This window comes from Chenopodium quinoa, unplaced genomic scaffold (genome assembly GCF_001683475.1).
Source record: "Chenopodium quinoa cultivar QQ74 unplaced genomic scaffold, ASM168347v1, whole genome shotgun sequence".
NCBI lineage: Eukaryota > Viridiplantae > Streptophyta > Magnoliopsida > Caryophyllales > Amaranthaceae > Chenopodium > Chenopodium quinoa.
In genome coordinates this window covers 3,948,545-3,962,294 of record NW_018743691.1, presented here as the reverse complement: position 1 = coordinate 3,962,294, position 13,750 = coordinate 3,948,545, and the positions used below count along the sequence as shown (strand labels likewise).

The following is a 13,750-nucleotide window of genomic DNA, read 5'->3' as shown; positions in this document are numbered from 1 at the left end:
AGGTTAGCAAGTATTATGAAATTTCAAACCAAAATCGTTTAATTGCCCGAATCCAAACGACCCGATTAAAAACCCACTTTTTGAAATAAAAAACCGTTTCAAACCATAATTTAGTAAATGTGAAATGGAACTGATCCGAATAACGTTAAACCGTATAAAAGGCAAACCCGTTAACAAACCGAACCAAAATAAAACTGAACCAAACCGTTTCTAACTCGAAACCGTTTCCAACCCGAAACTGTTTGAACCGGCATAAAAACCATTTACATCGAACCGTTAACAAACCGTAACCCGACTACACCGAACCGTTTACTTCCCGAACCGTTTACAACCCGAACCGAATTAAAACCGCTCAAGAATAAATCGGATCGAACCGATAACTATTTAAACTGAACTGAAACTGACCCGCGAGACATTTAAACCGATTTCAAATCGAACCGAACCCGAACGGTCAAACCGTTTTGACAGTGCTTAGACTTGTTACAGACTGTTATACCTTAAATTCTGTACTAAAAAAAATCGGTCGCAATCGTTATCCATCATCATGAGATCACTTCCAGTCTTCCACACAAAAATGGTGATCCTACTTAATCCTTTCTTCACTTCTCCAAAAAAAAAAAAAAAAAAAAAAAAAAAACCCTCTCTTTTTCTCGCTGAATAGAAAAGGAATCTATCAATCAATCAAATTGTGATTTCTGTAATTTCCCAAAATCCAATTGTTCTGTAATTGTGATTGCCAATTTTGGAGCAAATGCAAATGCGATATTGTGGAAGCCATGAAATTTTCAAATTACCTACCAATCTCTATAATTTCCCTGCTACCAGGTTATTTTTCTGCAATTTTAATTTCAAATAAATGGCCCCTTTTCATATTAATGGGAATTACATGTTAATTTCCTCTTATTTTAACTACTATTTGCATGATTTATCCGTTTATATTAAGTTTATGTAAAAGTTGTTATTTTAAATTTTTCTAGCTATAATCGAATACACTGAGAGTTTAAATTCCAAATGTTGAAATTAATAGTTATGTTCATAGTTTAATGTAAATTAGTAATGTGACAATTGAATTCGGACGGATTCACATATAGGTAGAATAGTGGGTACTTGTAGCAGGGAGCTGCTGTGTAAATGTAATGGATAAGTGTACTTTTATTGTCCTATATTTTCAGTTGTGAGTACTTTACTTTATCAGCCATTCAACAATTCTGTTAATTGATTGTATTTTAGCTTTAATTTCTAATTGTTTGAGAAGGAAAATTGTATTTGATGTATTATTTGTGATTTATGGATTTATCATGGTAAATATTTTTTACAAAGTATTTGGAATGACAATATAATTGGTGAAACCTTGTGAGATTTATTCTCATCAATTGGTTATGACCTTCAAAGCACGAAAATTCTGGGATTTGGGATTTTCCTCGTTTCGAAACCCCAATTGTTTCCATGCTAATGAAGTCTGGATTTGGCTTTGACTTGAGGCTTTCTCTTCCGAAACGTTTCTATTTCTGTGCTGCATAGTTTAATAAGATTATGAATATGTAATGGATGTTATTATCCTTTGAATTCATGGGTGAAAATATCTACTTCTGAGCTTTGATGACCTTATATTTGTTGCATTTAAGATTACTTCACAGTTTTGATGTCTAGTCCTTTGTGTTTATATTCATTACTTATGATGATCATAATTTATGCAGACATATGTTATTGAGTTTGACAATCTTGTTTTTCAGGAAGGTGGTTGATGTCATCCAAGTTATTAAAGACGATTCTACCAATTCAAAAGTAAAAAGGGCTCTTTTAGGAGCCAAAAAGAAGGAAAGAATCAAGTTGCCTTCTTACAAGAATGCTTGTGTTGGCGAAATGTACCACATTAGTCAATTTTTGAAGCACCCAACTGGAGTTGAAGCAATGCTGAATGTAAATGCTCTTGAAAGTTATGTTCTGATTGATACCAACACATATAGGTACTGTTTGTTTCTTGGTTCTTTTCTTCTTCAATCATGTTTATTTTATCATTGCATTTTCTTGGTGAACCTATCATTCTTGGGGATTATTATTACAAGTATTATGTTTCTCAAAATTATGATTTCTTAGGTATCATGTTGTGAAGTTTGTTCGATAAACTAATCATCTTGGACTGTCAGTATACATATATCAAAAACACCGTTCTTGTCTATTTGGAAATTGTAATCATGCTGCCGTGCTTTTCACCATGTAACTGCTTAATATGACTTTTTTTAGACTATCTTCTTAAATTGGGGAATTTATAAATTTTATTTGATGTCATTAGCCAGTTTGTTCGATCATTGTGCCACTTATTTGTGATAGCTTGGTAGGAGGGGACATGATCAGAGTTCCTTGAGCTCTTTGATTCAGTATTTCGGAGTGGAGAGGAAAGAAATTTATCATGCACATTCTGATCTATTGATAATGTAAAGGACTAAAGGGATCACTATTCCCTCCTATACCCTGCTTCCCTCCACTTGATGATAAATTATTGAAAAATGTTAAGAAATGGTGCACTACTTTCCGTTCTTGCCTAGTACCATGAAAACAATTTCAAACGTAGGATTAGAAGAATAAAGAAAGAAATCGACCATCTCACTTAACTCTTCCTAACAGAGTAACAGCCCTATTCTAACGAAGAGATGTTACATCAAGCACATTTGGAGTTTTCGGACCTGGATTAAAGTGACTGATTATGGTTTGCAACTGTACATTGACAACCAATTTTAGCAGGGTTTGTGGAGGCCAAATGGAACAATCACTAAGATTGGGCCTGTTTTGAACTATGAGACAGTTAGTGGTGTACTGGTATGGTAGTTAGAATTTTGTTCATTCTAAACTCTGAAAAGTCTTTGGTGAGTTAGTGGGTTTATCTTAGCAGACCGGCTTAAAGCACTAATTATAACAAAAGAACCATGGCATTGTAATTAACAGGGGGAGGCTTTGGGCCTTATCCTTGGGTTGATTCAAATTACTTCTGAATTTCTGATCCCAATCAATTTGATTCTTACAGAAACCATCCACATTTTGACCATGAAAACAGAAAAAGTTTCATTGCAACCACCCACCGTATCATTCAAAAAGATTGCTGGAATTTTGATGCCTTCATTAATGTCCTTATGCTGGAAATTTGTGGACATGACATTCCTATGTATTATCTTTGTAGATGCAAGCTTCCACCAATCCAACTTCTGAACTTTGAGGTGGCCCCTGTCCTGGACTTGGAAGTGACTCCAGCCAGTGAATGTTGCATTGTTGAGCTGCTGTCTTGTAAGGTTAGTTGAAATCTTGAGCTAATTGCGTAAGGTTCATTTATTATTATTTTTTTCCGGGGGTGGGGGACTGGGGAGGGAGGGACACAATTGTTTGCCGCTTGCAAACTAGTGGCTAAAAAGTAGATGAAAAAGAATGTTGGTTTGGACATGAAGAAGTAAATTGTTATTTGTGCTGCGTTCCTGTGCCTATAGTTATTTGTGAATAAGAGAAAAGATATACTGAAGCACTTGAATTGTATGAGTGTAAATGTACTGGGGCTTTGGATGGAAAGGAAGATTCTCTATTTAGGTGCTTTCTGCATTGTGTTTGTTTCGGTATACTGTAGTGTCATGCTTTTCTACTTGAATTTTTCTTGGTTTTATCCCGATAAAACTGAAATCTAGCATGATCAATATTCCATTTTCCATGTTCCTTTTTCTGCTTATGCTTGCTTCTACTAAATTATAAAGGTGCTTTGCTTTATTTTATTTTCTTAGAACATCCTTGAGGTTATTCCTCTTTCTTGTCTTTCTCTTTAGAAGGTCTTTCTTCTCTCATCAATAGAATAAATGACCTCTCCAAGAGCGAAATCAACCACAATAACAACGATAATGGTATTTCCTTGTTCTTTTGACTGATGTCCAATGAACGGGAAGAGCATAGGAGTTGCAGATTTGGTGTAACTGAACAATAAAGGTGGCTGTGAAGGAACACATATTAAAGAGGAGAATAGGAAATAATTGTGTAAATATGGCTAGGCTATGATGAATTCCATGACACTTTAGGCTTCATTCTCAATTTGCCTGCCATATTTTGTAAAGGAAGCTCAATTGCCAACTTCTACATTCAGTTAGAGTACTCAATTCTTGCTTTATGCCTGTTCATGAGCAAAGAGAAAACTTATCTATGTAAAAGCCACTTATTTCATTTTTGTGCATTGCAGTTTGAGGGCTCAGAAATAGTGGAGAACCAGAACCAATATTTCTCAGGTTGGCTTGAATCCAAATCTATTCACTGTGCTAAATGTATCTATTAACATTTGCTGCTGTACCCTTCAGACTTTCAGAGGATATCCCTTACTGAACTAAACATATGTATCTGGAAGTAAAATATTAGAATTATGACTTGCTACACACATGCACACACGCGCAAAGGTGGATTAATATCTGCTGGTTTTACCTGTGAGTTTTTTCCTTAAATTTTGTTTTTATATATTTATATTATTTTTCTGGAATAGATATTGTTTTCGTTGCTTACTGCAACTACAATCTCCCTCTAGAATGTCAAGATTGTAGATGCAAAAATTGTTAGCATCCTGGATTTCAATTGACTGATCTGCTATCTCTAATGTCTGCTTTTGATTGCAGCAACCATGAAAAATTTCATTAGTTGGAACATAACTGGTTCAGAATCATTTCTCGAGGTTGATGTGAAGTTGAATATCACTCTTGAGGTCTTAATCCTTTCCTTTCAATACATTTAATGAAAAATATTCCTATGACATTTCTGTTAAGAAATTTCAACTGGGAAGGTTATTTTCTAGCTTCTGGAGGTCTTGATCTGATGTATATTCATCAATAGCTTTATGATTAGAAAGTGTTGTTGTATCTTTCGAGTGCTACACTTTGATGGTCATGTACTTGGTGGTTAGGGACATTCTTTTGTCAAAGAGCTCAATAAATGCTATGAGAATGCTCAAGATTGAACCTTTTTTTTTTTTTTTGACAGGAAGATTGAACCTTGTTTTAGTATGATTCTGCTTAAAAATGAACTTTTCTGTTGTGTAGATGCTCTTCCTGAAAATAAACTCTTTGCATCTACAATAATATGATGTATGGTATAGGACTCCTGGGAGTAGGAATGTGTGTGAAAATTATTCATTTTTGTTAATGCATTAGCAACCAATTTGATCATGACTCATGCGTATGAGAAGCAAGACCAGTCATTAAAAGAAAGCCAATTTAATCTATAGTTGTGTGATTTCAACTATAAATCTATAATAATAGTTTCTGTTGACTTGTTGAGCCCCTCTAATTTTAGGTACTATACTCCTATTTGTCCTTCCAAGTACCCTCTTTTTCTTGGTTTATCGTTGACCCAAACCCCAAGTAAATACTGAACATGAAACCAATACCAATCCATTTGTTTTAGCACCATAGTATGTAACTATGTACGAAAATTCTTTCAAATTAAACTGTATGAAAATACTTTATTTTATCTACTACTCATTGTTATCATGACATTCATGTCTTAGATGAACACTGATCAATAGCTCATTATCCAATTCACCTACTGTGTTGATTTAAGAGCTGCCTTCCTGGCTTCTCGCTCACTTGTCTATCAATCTCAAGTGTCAACCCAAACAAATCTTATGATGCTAAATTGCTAATGTTATCATAGACCATCATACAAAGTTGCTATTTGTTTGATTTTAATTTGGATTTTTTTTCTTAGTATCAATTTGCATTGTCATTTTTTTTGTAAAATTACTTATTCATGATTCTGTTTTTTAAATTTATTTTTGTTTGAACGACTTTCGTTCAATGAACTTTATGACTTCCCATCAAGTTCTGCGATAGTGATTTATCCCATCTTTTACTCTTTGGCAGTGGCTGATCAGGCTATATATTTTTGCATGCAGATTTACAATAGGCCCTTTACCCTGTTGCCTGTATCTACTATTGAACGCCCTGGAAATTTGTGAGCAAATTAATCTTTTCATTTTATACACTTCCATTTTGTGATATAGCTTCTCCTTTAGCAGTTATATTCTATATAGTGTGCAACATGAGCCGAATGCATGGTATTACATGTAACAAGTAGATTAGTGGACAAAAAGGTCTTTTCACGGCATCCTTTTTATCTTTCAGCTTGATTTGTGTTTGACTTGCTTTGAGTGGATATAGGCTTCCTAGACTGTTTATAAACAACAATTCCAAAGCCTTAATCCATGGGTATCGGCTATATATGGTTTAACTTTTAAGTGGACTTTTTTTTTTCTTTTGGGAGAGGGGAATAATGTGTTCATACTTCCTCCATTTTTTTTTTATAGTTGCAATATTTTGACTTATACAGTATTCACATACGTCAGTGTGACTAGCTTTGATAATTTATATTTGAGAGGGGATATTATTAGAAACGTTTTGATTTATACTTTCATAATATCATATTTTTGTATCCTGTCAAAAAAAAAAAAAAAAAAAAAAAAAAAAAAAAAAAAAATCATATTTTTGTAAATTTTACATGTGGATAATTAGAACAAAGTAGTTATTATTAGTAGTAATACTATTATTACTTTCATCATCAAGAAAAGCTTTACATCTACCTTGTTTTTGAACTTTTTTGTGGATGCTTATTCAGTGTTCTTCACATGCAGAGTTTTGCAAGCACTCTTGGACAGGTTTGTTCCTCTTCTCTTGCAGCAATTGTTACAAGACTATGATGCTTGGATTACACAACAACGTAGAAATCTTCCATAATTCCAGGTTGGTAGTTTTGTATATAGATGGTATACTATAACCAAGTGTGCTTTCTGGTGGTGCTTTCTTGACAACTTCGGCGAACAATGGGTCTAACTATTTGTTCACATAAATGGAACATTAATTTGTTATCGGTCATGAGTATTATGAAAGAATTTGCATACCAAACCTTGTAATTATTGGATTTATTGTTTGTTTCATTTTTACATTAAAATGACTGTTGGACACTTATAAATTCTGTTTTGTGTTCTCTCTCTTTTGGTTTAGAATAATCATTTATCAATGAAAAGTTTGACAAAAATTTTGCAACCAATGCATTATTTTGGGTTTCATTGTGAAAGTTTTAGTGATCTCAGCATCATTCTTTATAGAGACCTTATCTACCAGACTCTTGTTAACCACAGTGCTTTATTTGTGGAATATTTGCAGGTAAACTTCCTTGTCGGCTCAGTTTATTTGTCTACTGCAATGCAAGTTTGATAACACCGGCATGCATCTATAGGTAGCAATTCACATGTGGATCCTGGTGGAAATTGATCAAGTTGGAAACTTCAAAGATGGATAAGAATGTACTCGAGTTGCCAGTTAGAATTACAGTGCTGAAACCATAGATCATATAGGAGGTAAATAAATGTTGGAATTCTCAGAAGCAGAAGCTGCATGAGTGATTATGTATTTGGCTGATGAAATCCGAGCTTCTGAAACAGTGGAACCTGCAGAGAGAATTGGATTCATACTAACATTGCATTGCTGTAAAATGCCGAGAAAGAGTTACTGAACTTGAACGAAGTAGCAAAATAAGCAAAAATACATGTGAACGAACTAACTTACAAATATCACGGATACATCCAATGATTTATGTAAGCAAAGCTCTATGTGAGAAAAACTTTCAAATCCGAAAGGGTGTTGAGTCGTCAATATTGCAGCTCATTTAATTAATGAGAAATCAACCAAAGTTCAGTTGACGCGTAATTGTAAGGTATTTGAAGTTTTAATTTATAGTTTGTACTGATATCCCACCTTTTTTTTTTTTTTTTTGACAGCGGAGTAAAAGGAGACTAGCTCCCAACAGCCTCGGGACTTCCAAAGGCGTAAGGACAAGGACTAGGAGAAAGTTTAACTCTTTTAACAGAACTAATACAAGGATGTAAACGGGGAATGGGGGTACAATCTTTAAAACATGCTAAACAATGCAAATGTGAGGGTTCCCAAGCTCTATCGTAGATCATAATCTTCATATGCTCAAGGCTGGCTCCTTTGCGCTTCTTGGACCTGTGATGCCAACCCCTGAAAAAGAAATTACCTTTCCTATTCTTCATTCTTGACTTGTGAGGCCTTCCATATTTCCTTTTCGTGGCGGAGAACTCGAAGAAAGAGTGAGTGAGTGTGGGGATAACTAGTACTACATCGGATTCAAAAGCCATGGGGTCATCTTCATTTGAGCCTACGGATTCCACTTCCACAAGGTTAGTGTGGTTAACATCTTCCGCTGGCACATCACTCCCATTCTTTGTACTTAAGTCCGTGTTTCGATTAGCGCTGGGATTTCCAGGCCTAATATCATATTTGACCACTCTTGTGTTAGGGGGAGGCATGACCTTTTCCTTATGGTGTTTTTTGTCGTTGCTCCTCCCACTCGAACACACCAAACTACAAGGCATCCACGAAGCATAAGGACCTTGTGAGTCAGTAGGCTTGTGATTTTTAAGATGCCTCTCTCGAGTAGTCTTGTCCTTCATTTGTACAGTCATCCATGAGTCAACAGATTTGTTCAAGAAATTTAAAGTCTTCCCTTGTTTGAGTTGCGAGTAAGACAAGGTGGTTAGTTTAAGGGATTGGTTTCTTTTCATTCTATTGGAGAAGTAGTGAAAATTCTCACGATCCTTTCCATTTGAGTGCCTTGCTTCTTGATTCATTGTAGGGAGGGAAGAGATTTCATCCTTATCTTCCAAAGGGGCATAAGAGTTGTGGGTTGGTATGTGTAGGCGTCGTTCGAAGTGCGCCTACGTTAAAGCATGTGGTGAATATGCTTGGCACTCATAGGAAGTGGGAATTGACGTATACGATTAGGGACAAGGAAAGTAGGGAGCCGCCAACAAGTTTTTAAGGAACTTGTAAACCGTTCACGGATCATAAAAGGCAACCACGATAAGGGACAACGATAGGCAACAACGATTGACCCGTGAAGGTTACACCCCATTCATAATCCATGAGATTACTAACTCCATATGGTTCGGAACCACGAAAGGAGGATCAGGGATGATGGTACGAAGTGAGTCATGGAGTCACATTCGCCCGTATTGGCCTCTACTCGATTCTTATAGTGAAAAGCATTCTTGTGATCTCAAAGGCATACAAACAATAATTCAATTCGCTCCAAACTATTATTTCACTAAATTGGTTTAATATTAATGCACACATAATTCTATTATATTGGTGATCACTTCAATTAATAGTAAGATTAAAAGGACCCTAAACCTGTTGTCCAAATTATCTTATTAGGCGTGATTTTCAATTACATATTCCCTTTAAACATGCAATATGATGATCGTAATAAAAATAGTAGAACAACATTAATATCAAAACCAAATTAATCACAATTCCAACAACATAAAATCGTTAGAAAAATAATAAAAATAAAAGGAGCATGATCCTTACTTTGATTCTGTTTGTTTGCAACTACAAAATAATAAACGAGTTAGTAACTTCAAGGAAACAAATAAACAATAATTAAATTAAATTAAATAAAGTATAGTTGATTTTGGGGCCAAACCCTCAAACAATTCTACCTTTCACGCCTTGGCTTAAGGATAGAACCACGAGTAAAGTATGGACTCCTTTGAGTACTTGAAGAAGGAATTTTGAAATAAAAAGGGGTAGGCTAGTGTTTAGGCTAAAGCGTAGAAGAGAGGAGAATAAAATTAGAGAATTACTCGGTGCCCCGTTCATCAGAAATGAGGGGGTATTTATAGGGAAAATGTGCTGAGGGAGCACACGGAACCCTAAAATGATAAAAACCCTAAAAAAGTATCCCGTGACACGGTCAAACTGTACCGTGACACGGGAAGCTCCACCGTCAGACGATACACTTTCCCGTGACACGGTACATTTTTGGTGTGACGCGGGAATTTTTCACAAAACGGGATAAAAAACGCGTTAAGGGTTTACGCGGAAAAGACACGGAATGTCCCGTGTCACGGCAGACCTTCCGTGTCACGGGAAATCCCACTGTCAGACGGGAAGGATTCCCGTGACACGGTAGGTACCTGCCGTGGTGCGGGAAATTCCAGCCTGTTTTTCCATCTAAATACATTTTTAACCCTAATTTCCTTCGGCATTTTAAGTGCCGATTGATAATTTCGGGCCTTTTCTGACTTTTTATTATTCGGGCTAAAATAAGAAAATAATTAAATTAAAATAAATAAAGGGTTTGGGCCAAAAATAAATAAAAAAACAATAAAATAAAAAAGGCTTGGGCTAAAAATTAATTAATAAGTTTGGGCTGAAATTAAAACTATGCTTTTACCAAACATCAAGACTAATCCATGGACTGTTCAAAAATATGAATTTAATAAAATACGATTTTTTAAGCACTCTCGGGATTAAATACTAAACCCGACCAATAGTGGCGGTGAAAGGTTGTTCATCATCGGGTTTGGTTTTGGGGAGACATTTTTAGGTGTCTACAGTATGGTGCTTTCTACTTCCATTTTACTAGCCTGATTTGTGGTTGGAAGGCAGGTAGTAACACCACTTTGATCCTCACTATGCGATGACGGGTTGCACACAAGGCTAACATGGGGTTCAATGGCCTTTCCCTTTTTTGTGTGAGTACAGTCAGTGAGGACAGAATTCTCGGCACCCTCTTACCATTGGGTTTGCTAGCTTGACCACGTAGTCCGGTCAACCTTTCCAGCTCGCGAAGAATATCCTTATTATTTGGCTCTATCTTGGCTGCCTTGCCAAGATCTTCATACGCCTCTTCCAATTGGTAAAGTCTAATCTCTGCTAAGGCCCTTCTATAAAGAGCTTTAACATTGCTACCATCAAACTTTAAGACTAAGGAGCAAAGCTCCTTTGTTTGATTATAATCATGGACCTTAAGGGCACAAGCTGCAAGATTCAATTCCAAGACAATTGCTAGATTCCAGAGCATGACACTATCATCCATATTACTCGGTAAACCAAAGCAAAGAAATTTTAGGCCTCTATCGTACTTTGCACCGGCAGAGACAACCTCACCATTCTTAAAATGTACATTACCCTCATCCTTTAACCATTGAGCTTGACTATAGATATTACGGGAACAATTATTAAGAGCGAAATTAACAATAGTATCATCATAGTCATCATTCAAATGCATGACCATAAGAGCATCTATTAAAGGCTTGCAATCCATAGTTAACTTATTGAAATAAAGAAACTAGGAAGAAAACGTTAAAAACGAGGAAATCATAATTAAGTACCGACGGAGGGGGTTCCAAGACCAGAAATCAGGTGGCTGCCGCTAGGGACCAGGCACCACGTAGTCACCGCCGGCAGTGTTCCCGGCAACCGCGGTCGGGACTCCACCCGAGAGAACAAGGGAAGGCTAGGGGCGTTGGTTAATTAACAGCTCCGATGATGTCTTGGCGAGCGTGAAGGGAAGAGGGGGGTTCGCCGGCGATTGAGGAGCAAGCCCAACCTCTCCGACCGCCGGCGATCCGGGGGGGAGGCTGCTGGATGGAGAAAACAGGGGTCGGTTTGCGTTTGTTGGTTTTGGTGAAAAAGTGTGAGGCGCGTGAAGCGCGTTCACGATAATGCTACAACTTGTAACTTTTTGTATTGATATCCCACCTGAAAACACAATTATGCAAGCAAATGAGCTGCTTAGATGCTTGAACAAGGTAATGCAAAGCTCCTCTCACGTTTCCAGACAGTTTTCTTTCATCCTTGACCAGAACAATTGTGTTATGTTGAATGTACTCTAGAAATTTGAAACTGTCTTCGTTCCCCTGATCTTATTAGCCTACTGATTATAAACGTCTTGAGCTTCCTAGCCAAACAATCCGGGGCTAACTATCTTCGTTCTTTTGATCTTATTAGCATACTGATTATAAACGTCTTGATCTTCCTTGCCAAACAATCCGGGGCAAATTCTAGTGCATAAGCCATAACTGCAAACCACGACTTCTAAGATTCTATACACTAGAGGACTAGACATACCAAGAACAAAATTGGACCCTCCATCTACTAAGATTGCATCATATAATAAAATGGATGCGCACATTAGTTTTTTTTTTTTTTTTTTTTTTTTTTTTTTTTGTTTTTTTTTTAAGGAATGTGCATATTAGCTTGTTGTCACAGTTAATTTTTCACTAACTATGATGGCGCTATATTCACTAACCAACCAACTCACTCGCTAACTTATATAAGAATGCACAGCGTAAACAACACGATAGAACACTTAGAATATATCACAAAGCATACTTTTATTAATATCATTAACAACATATTTACACGGTGGTTTCTGGATGCCTTGGACAAACCCCAAAGTCATCTATTTATAGGCAAAGGAGGACAACCCCCTCCAATGCGAACATACACTAAGCACGCATGAGCGCCAAGTGGCACTCATGCAATTAACCGTAAACTATTACAAGTCAACAATCCTAACAAAGCATCGCATATAGCCTTCCTAGCCAACCGTCGCGGATTGCCACCGCAATCCTAGCCAATCGTTGCGGATCGCCACCATCATCACTCGTGTCTCTTCGCTTCATCCAGAATGCCTTTGCCCACAATCCATAATGTGAAGTGTCACTTCGCCTTGGCTGAGCATCCAATCCTTATCCACATAAGGCAACCGTTCGCATAACTGCTCCTTGCTCCAACCAACGCCTTGCTTCGCATTTCCATCGCATCTCTTCACATAAGGATTAACTCCCAACACCCGTGCCAACTGCCATCAAGCACCGCACCCACGTGCTTCCTTGTCAGCACCGTGCTAGGGACCAAGGGACGTGCTGCTTCGCAACAACGCATCAGTAGCCAAGCATTGCGTTGCTTCGCCAAACCGCACCATGGCCCAAGCGACGCACCGCTTCGCTGTGCCATGTCGTTGGCTTGCTACGCTCCGTAATGACGCCGGTTCCCCAACCGACGCGTCGCTTTGCAGCCAACGCCAAGCATCCACCGACAAAGGCTCGCCACGAGCCTTTGCTCACACCTAAGTCACTTAGCCCACTAGTATCAAGCCAACCTTGTGTCCAAGTCCTAGATAGCCCATACCATCCTTAGAACCATGCACCATGGCCCTAGCCAATGATGCGTCCATGGCTGCACCAAGCCATGACTGACACCCTTCCCCTAAAGAGCTTTATATTGCACTGCGCTTATAATACTAGTGAACACGCTAGTGACAGTAACACAATAATGGACTATTGGCCCCAACCCTTGGGTCCAATGCCCATCCAAACAACCTTAGCTTACCAAGCTAACATATAGAGGCAACCATATGCCCTTATTTACTTATTAACCACACCATAGAGTCTTACAATAATATGTACAAGGCCTAGCACCATAGCCAAGCCTCAGTGTGCCTTTGCCTAGGCACACCATGCCGCGCATGGCCCAAAAGGGGTCTTACACTTGTCTTATTCAATTTTTAGTTTATTCGCACAACTTAAAAATTTTACATCTCTTGTGCACCACAAAAGACAAAAAAATGAACCTCGCATGCTTTTAAATAAAAAGGAAATGAAGTGGAATACTACATAAGTATTTCATTTGTCAATAGTTGCATTGACTAACTCATTGTATTCATGACAAAGTGATAAAGGGATTTGTTTGACAATCCGTAGTTGGTTAATTTGCTTGGCTTGTTTGACCAACTAAAAATATTAGCTATACGGATTGACTTTATAAGTGTTTTATTAGCTTTTTGTTTTTGGCTGATAAACCAGTTTAAAACCCAACAAAAAAAGGCAATAACCAAAAATATTTTTTGGTGATTTGATCAAATTAAA

At 37.3% G+C, this 13,750-nt stretch overlaps 1 protein-coding gene across 6 annotated transcripts; it reads left to right on the top strand.

Moving 5' to 3' along the window:
- The first annotated feature begins 345 nt into the window (after nt 1-345).
- LOC110683810 lies at nt 346-7,989 on the top strand. 6 transcript variants are annotated; one of them, XR_002503683.1, is made up of 9 exons: nt 350-825; nt 1,734-1,967; nt 3,176-3,284; nt 4,208-4,253; nt 4,632-4,717; nt 5,906-5,964; nt 6,641-6,749; nt 7,173-7,603; nt 7,787-7,989. XR_002503683.1 is itself a non-coding variant. In XM_021860228.1 (8 exons), the coding sequence occupies exons 2-7, from the start codon at nt 1,864-1,866 to the stop codon at nt 6,741-6,743; spliced, it is 507 nt and encodes a 168-aa protein (XP_021715920.1). In that variant the 5' UTR covers nt 347-825; nt 1,738-1,863; the 3' UTR covers nt 6,744-6,749; nt 7,173-7,726. The 6 variants fall into 6 exon arrangements, 5 of the variants coding, with proteins under 5 accessions (XP_021715917.1, XP_021715920.1, XP_021715919.1 ...); XM_021860228.1 differs by lacking the exon at nt 7,787-7,989 and having other exon boundaries at nt 347-825; nt 1,738-1,967; nt 7,173-7,726; XM_021860224.1 differs by lacking the exon at nt 7,787-7,989 and having other exon boundaries at nt 7,246-7,724.
- The last annotated feature ends 5,761 nt before the right edge of the window (nt 7,990-13,750 follow it).

Bases quoted from the DNA above. Each gene is read 5' to 3' on its own strand.
- LOC110683810 (XM_021860224.1), top strand. From the start codon at position 752: ATGCAAATGCGATATTGTGGAAGCCATGAAATTTTCAAATTACCTACC. The intron at 3,285-4,207 runs GTTAGTTGAAAT...TGTGCATTGCAG, and splicing joins TTGAGCTGCTGTCTTGTAAG to TTTGAGGGCTCAGAAATAGT. The intron at 4,254-4,631 runs GTTGGCTTGAAT...TTTTGATTGCAG, and splicing joins CCAGAACCAATATTTCTCAG to CAACCATGAAAAATTTCATT.